Genomic DNA, 7,072 nt, shown 5'->3' with positions numbered 1-7,072 from the left:
TCTAGGAGTTGTTTTTTTTGTTTTTTTTTAAGTGGGAAATATTTTTTAATGTTTTGTTAGGGAAGACTGCTCTCCTGAAACGTAGGGTTGGGGAAAAAAAATCTGCTGGCTTGGTTGCCTGCAATCACGCTTTGAGGAACGTATGTTTTCTGGCTGCTTAGTGCAGAACGTTGCCTGGTGTGGCTCCTCTCTGATAGACCTTCTAGGTTTCCAGGTTTGCAGGCAACATCGTTTTTTGACATTGTTCCAGTTCTTATCTCAGTGGAAATTCTTAGAAGTCTCTCTCAGGGCAGTTAATCGCTTGGATCCCTGTTTCAGAGTACTTCAACCCCTTCCTGCCCCGGCCTTGACATCTTTTGCCTCTTGTTTTAGGCGAAAGTCCTCTGTGACTCTAGTACTGGCATTTTGGATCTGTTATGTTTAACCTGCTTGCCATGCACATCCCCATAGTGGAGACAATGTCACACCGCTTTGCATCTTTGTGACGCTGTTAAGCCAGGATCATTCGGTGTTGCTTAACAAAACTCAGTAACAAAACTCGTTGACTCAGGTGTGTAAGTGATGTCACCCAACAAGTATAGTTCCCTCTAGGGCTGTAGGCCATGCTAACGGTGTGGTGGTGCTTTTTCTAAGTTAAAACCATTTTGCTGCAGTATATAAGCACTCTGTATAACATTAAGCTCAAGAATCTTGGTCCATGATTCTGAATTGCACCTTTCACACTTAGTTGGTGTGCCTAAAGACTAGAAGAACGCTCAGTTGAGACTGAGCTGGCGTGTGAACCGTAAACCAGCAGTGCATCGTATGTTTTGGAGTCACTGCCAAGCACTGAGAGAGCTTTATGAAGCTGAGATATCCTTTCACAGAGAAGTCAAGTGTTTTGCATACATGCATACACATGCACACATGCAAATTTTCTGTGATGCTTGCATTTGGAAGCAAATCAATATGATTACATTTGTCTTCATGTTACAGTGCATTTTGGGATACGAACCACCTATGTAGTATCATGCCTTTCTAAAGTATAAGAGGAATAATTCCCACTGCACTTTGAAGACTATTTTCCTTCCTTCCCCCCTCTCTGGCTTCCCTATTGGTAAAAATAAGATTAAAATGCTTTTGTAAGGTGTGATACTCTGCATCAGTGATCATACCTTAAAGCATCTTACTGTCAGGTGAAATTTATCTTCTAAATGTTACCAGAATGAGAACAGTGCTGAATAGGAGTCATCTTTTGGGTCCAGGAAACAGCCTTGTCTAAACAAGGTTGGAAGTCAGGATTTTTTTTTTTCCTCTTTTTGCTTGTATACAGGCCTGGGATGTGTTTATTCAGAGCAGTGTAATCCAGGAAAGTAAGTCTGGAAACATGAGCTACATGCATATCTGTTCCTTTCCTGCAAATAATACTTTTTTTTTTTTAAGGGTAACAGGGTGGGGAGACGAGCTGGTGGGGGAGGGTGTGAGTTAAGCTGGTTGGTAAAAGCCATGCTGCGGGCATGGGATCTGTTTCAGATGACCTTCATCATGAGCAGACAGTATGTGGCTGGTGTTGGCTTTGTATTCTGACTTGTCCTAATAGCCAGTAATCTGATTACATTTAGGTTGACATTGTGGACATCTACGAGTCTATCCGTGAAAGGCAGTGTCATGACAGTGAAAGGTCTACCTGCAGCACCTTGGAGCAGAATGACATTGAAGCTGTTGAAGCACTTGTTTATATGAGCTCCTGGGGTCAAAGATCACAGAAAGGTGACATATTAAAGATACGGCCACTTACGCCCTTCTCGGATTCTGGTGATTTCACAATGCACACTGAGGCTACGTCTGAACTACCAAAGGACTATTTATCTACACTGGTAAGAAAAACATGAATGCAAAATAAGTATGCCCTGACATCTAGGCGTTGTGTTTCTGCAGTGTTTTAACTTGGCTGGAAAAGATAGCTTGCTCATGTGTCCCTGTGTGGACTGGCTACAGTAAGCCAGTGTTATGTGTGTACATGAAATAGTGAGGTGGGCACATTGAGTTTGGGTTTTCTGCTGTCTCTGGAATGGCAAATGTAGGGGTTTGATCCCTTGTTAAATCTAGATGTGAAAGCCCTTGCTGACAGGTTATTTAATTTGCCAGGCGCACTGAGGATGCTGTCGAGATGGCTCTTGTAGGTTTCTTGGAGAGCTTTGAGTAAGAATGGCAGAGTGAGTCTCAGTGATTTGGCACTGACTTATTTGCAAGCACTGTATGAAGAAGGCTCTTGATGACATTTGGCTTCGCTCTGGTCATTATAAGAGAAAGTACAGGTTACCATTGTGAAATAGGCAATTTAATTAGTTTCTGTGCTATGTATTTGTGTGTGTGATCTGTTAATTTCTCCAGAGCATTGATCTGTTCCAGCTGACTAATGTTGGTTGAATCACAACTTTTTTTTTTTTTGGTTGCCATTTATGTTGTAACAAATGTAGGTATTAAAAAGGGCTTGGTGTCATTCAGGTTTCAGATGATTAAGTCTCATTTCAACCAGTAGACTTCTAGCATGCAGTTATGCCAGGAAAAAGGGTAATAATAGAGGAAAGAGGCTGAGATAGTATGGCACCTGGTTGGAGGACTTCTCTCATACTCTTGCTGCTGAGTGTTGAGCAGTGCAGGAGACAGGCATGGGTTTTCAGTGGTAAAGAAAGAGAGGTGGTGGCAGCAGAAGATCATAGAGAGAAACGGATGAATAAGAAGGGAGAGGGCAATTCCGTTTGTCTTTATCTCAGAAGTATCTGATGGGGTGATCATTGATAAAAAGATCTAGGGCTTGCTGGAAGCTTGAAACTGAAATGGTACAGTATTGCTATCTGTTGCCAGTCTGTTTTCTGTGAACAGCAGAGAGCTCATAGCCTCTTACAGCTGCACCCATTGCTATGGAGAAAGGAATGAGAGAGTTTTTTGTAGCACAGTGAGCAGACATGCAATGTTTTCTGTGGGTTTACATCTGCCTCATTGCCTTCCTTTTATTAATATGATTTTGAGCGTATTCAGAATGGCCATCGGTTGAGGCAATGTATGCTTTAATCAGTTTGTCCCAAGAAGCAGGTTTTGAGATTCTGGACAGGGGGTGTAATTCTGTTTTTCCTGGTAAAGACAGTGAAAAATTGTGCTGTGAAATTACACTGCTGTAAAATGGTGTTTTCTTTTTCGCAGTGCATGACCCCTCCGCACAGCCCAGACTTTGTTGAGATATCAGCTGCTGTGCTCTCCTCACAAGTCACTTACTCCAAACCCAGGACTGTCATGGCAAGTACAGCTGCCTGCTCAGTCACATCCACAACTGGTGCCTCTCCCATAACCAAGCCTTCTGTTATCAACATGGAGCAACAGTGCAGCCAGAAGCCAGTGATATCCGAATCCTCTTCCCCTCAGCCTTGCAGGGCCATGGCAACAAGTGTGATACGTCACACAGGTGATAGTTCTGCTTACCATCACATTCCGGCTGTCCAAGAGAAAACAGAGGTAACTTCAGGCTACAGCACTTCCAGAAACTGGTGTGGAGTGGATGACCGAAGACATTCCAGACTGTCACAGGACACATGTGCCGCAGATGATTTAATTAACAAAACCTCTCCAATATATCAACCCTATGCACGTGACTCCAGTGATATCGTGACCAATAAAGGACAACTACCAGTCCGGCCCATTTCACCGCAGATGGACTTACCAAAGAATTGTGAGAGTGACTTGCAAAAAAGAGCTACTTCAGTGACACCTGCCCCCGTTTCAAGCCCCCAGGTTCTCTGTCAAATGATCCCTTTAAATGGACAAAGCAGTATGATCAATGCCTATGTCAAGCCTTCAACTCCAACAGTCTCAACTCGAATGAAACCCATTTTACCACAGACAGCCCCACTCCCTCAGCCTGTACTCATGGGCCCTTCCGTGCCTCAGGGGACCGTCATGTTGGTTCTTCCACAGACTGCTGTCACGCAGAGACCGCAGTGCCCGCAAACAGTAATGACTGTTGGGAACACCAAGTTACTGCCCCTTGCTCCTGCTCCTGCCTTCATCACTTCCGGTCAAAGCTGCGCCCCCCAGACGGACTTTTCTAGACGGAGAAATTATGTTTGCAACTTCCCTGGGTGCAATAAAACTTATTTCAAAAGTTCCCACCTCAAAGCCCACCTTCGCACCCACACTGGTGCGTATGACATGCCTTGTTGCTCTGGCACGGGCTTGCTTTGGAGTGCTGAATGCACAGTTTTTGGGGGGAGGGGGTGGGAAAGGGAAGAGGCAGGTGATCAGGAAACTTCTGCTCATCTCGGAGAAGGGAGGAATGTTCATTCTCTGTGGGCAAGCAAAACAAGACAGACTTTGTTCTGAGACCTCAGCTGACCCCATAGTGTTTGTTGCATTTCACGTGCTTTAGTTGGAGTGAAGCTTTGCCAACTGTGTGTGTGTTTAGATTTGAGTGGAATCCTGCCATCTGGACTAGGTCAAAATGAATTGTGCAAGTCCCTTTTTTGGAGGCATGGAGAGGTCTGGTGTAAGCAAACCATAATACAGGTAGTTGGTCTTAATTGTTACATGGATAAAAGAATAGAGAGAAAGTCAGAAACTGCACATTTTTCCGGAGTTTTGTCTAGGCTAGATGGGAATGTATTAAGATTTTGGGCTAATGTGTTAGGAAGTAGAATGGCTGCGGGAACACATAGCACTTTATTCACTTACAGAAAGGAAATTTTAAAGGTAAATGAAAATTAATGTGAGCTCATTTGCTCAGAAATATCTGGTTAGTGTGGAGACAGCATAAATGTGTTTTTCTTACCTTTTTTCTAGCTTCAAGATCCTGTTAAATTAAACTAACTTTGAGTTCTCAGAAAGGACTATTTTTGACGTTGAGGGACTGGTTAGTGTGGAGACAGCATAAATGTGGTTTTCTTACCTTTTTTCTAGCTTCAAGATCCTGTTAAACTAACTTTGAGTTCTCGGAAAGGACTATTTTTGATGTTGAGGGACAAGTGTAGTGGGAGATTGGCACAGAATATCTCGTTCATAAGTTTGTCTAATTTTGTTTTTCCTTGGCCTTTTTCCCCCCACCCTTCCTTGCCCCACAGACACCGTGGTTTATTGGCTGTCAGCTTCCATGGCTTTTTTTTCTAGGATTTACATTAGTTTGCCAGCTTGTCTTTACAGTTGTTTTAGGGAAAAAGCTTAAACCCTGTATGAAGCTGATAATCCTTGTAAACCAGAGCTCAGAGGTAGATGATGCTTCTACTTCTGGCTTGGGGCAAAGTGCTGCAGGCTGCTGAATCTGCCCGGCACTACAGGATAAACACAGACTAGCAACAAGTTCTGGCTTGGAGCACGTGCTGCTGCTGATCCATAGGGAAGCTGTGTGTGTCCCTGTATCTTGATTAAGACTAGGACAGCTGTGGGAGGTGAAGCACACTGACCCGTTGCTAGGCAGTCCATGTTACAGAATTGGGGGGCAGAGTAGTTTAGCTTTAGCTTTCCACTTTTGTCCTGTCCACTGAGTAGCTAGGTAGTATATCATGCATACCAGACATAGAATTTTACTCTCACTGTCTGAAATAAGAACACCACTTCTGTAGTACTTCCTTTCTGATGGACACTTTTGTTCTTCTCCAGAGTGTCACCATAAATTTAGGTCATGTGGTAGATGTTTATCTTGAGCTTTATGGGGTTTCCAGTCATTTAGAATAGGTCTGATGTTAAGCTTCTGCTCATCCTGAGTGACTGCTTAAGTGGACAGCCTTCCTGACTGCTGTCATTCTTGGGCATACAGAACTCCTGTAGCTCACTATTGGATCTCCAGCTGTGTGGGGGTGGCAGGACAGGCCGTTCCTTGGGAGGACCTGCTGGGGCAGTGTGTTTGTGTGTAGGACTGGATCACTGGAGCAGCAGGACTCTGAGGCTGGATTCCAGGCTTCCTGTTTGCCCGCAGTATTTGCTGATGACATGCAGCAGCTGTAGAGCTGTGATCACACAGGGATGGGGGCAAGGGGCTGCTTCTACTTCAGTCAGTGGATAAGGTAGCTTTATGAAGAATCTATGAAGACTGGGGTTTTGGACAATTGAAAAATAGACTTGATTAAAGAACATTTAAAGGGATATAAGAGAGTACGTAGAAATGGTACCTATGATTTTTCACTAGAATACAACTTGAGCTTAAGCTAATGTTGACTGCGCACATGAGCGGTTCTGTGTAATTTATCAGTTTTTGCAAGGCAGGATTTAAGTTAGTTCTTTGATAAAACTGCAACGCAGCTTCTCAAAAGTAAGTTATGCTTCTTTTATGTCCTGCAGGAGAAAAGCCTTTCAGCTGCAACTGGGAAGGCTGTGACAAGAAGTTTGCCCGCTCAGATGAACTGTCACGCCACCGGAGAACTCACACAGGAGAGAAGTTGTTTGCTTGTCCTGTGTGTGAGCGTCGCTTCATGCGCAGTGATCACTTGACAAAGCACACCCGCCGCCATATGACTACAAAGAGGATCCCCAGATGGCAGAGGGAGGTTGGCAAACTCAACAGAATTGCCACAGCAGAGAAACCTAAAAGCAGCAGTGCTCTGAGTAAGCTCATCCCAGTGCCATCATCTGTCTGTCAGGGCTAATGTGAGGAAACACCTCTACAAACTTTCTGAAGATCAGGAAGAGCTCTGATGGCTACAACAGAACTGATAATGGCTTTTTTCCCATCTTTGTGCATACTTTAGTTTCCTTGAGTTTAGGTCCTCTGTTAATAATGTGATGTGAGAAATCTATCATATCTATCCTCGTCCCTTCCCTGTTTGTTTTTTTCAATACTTGGGCAAATGCAATCACCAGCACATCAGGAAAGCAGAACTCTTCGGAAATGATTTTGGCAGTAGATTAAAAAAGTCACTTGTAATGCTTGCTGATAATATTTTGATGGACAGTAAAACAGGGTGATTTTTAATTTTTATACTAGTATTTTCTATACCAAATATATTTTGTATTTATTCATTTTGGTCTTGATATGCAGGCAGATTACTTAACCTGCATTAGTAGCAGTGTGCAGGATGAGACCCAGAGTTTTGGAAACTCTTCATCAGTA

General features: G+C 43.6%; 1 protein-coding gene across 1 annotated transcript; it reads left to right on the top strand.

The window, feature by feature from the left end:
- Positions 1–1,601: 1,601 nt before the first annotated feature.
- Positions 1,602–6,608, top strand: KLF11 (Kruppel-like factor 11; the record flags this gene model as incomplete). The annotated part of the gene is made up of 3 exons (XM_010084525.1): positions 1,602–1,856; positions 3,184–4,174; positions 6,304–6,608. Coding segments are annotated over 3 exons (1,551 nt in total), but the record flags the coding sequence as incomplete, so codon positions are not given.
- Between the last annotated feature and the right edge of the window lie 464 nt (positions 6,609–7,072).

Source organism: Pterocles gutturalis, unplaced genomic scaffold, assembly GCF_000699245.1.
Source record: "Pterocles gutturalis isolate BGI_N339 unplaced genomic scaffold, ASM69924v1 scaffold38476, whole genome shotgun sequence".
Taxonomy (NCBI): domain Eukaryota; kingdom Metazoa; phylum Chordata; class Aves; order Pterocliformes; family Pteroclidae; genus Pterocles; species Pterocles gutturalis.
This window is presented reverse-complemented; position numbering and strand designations above follow the sequence as displayed.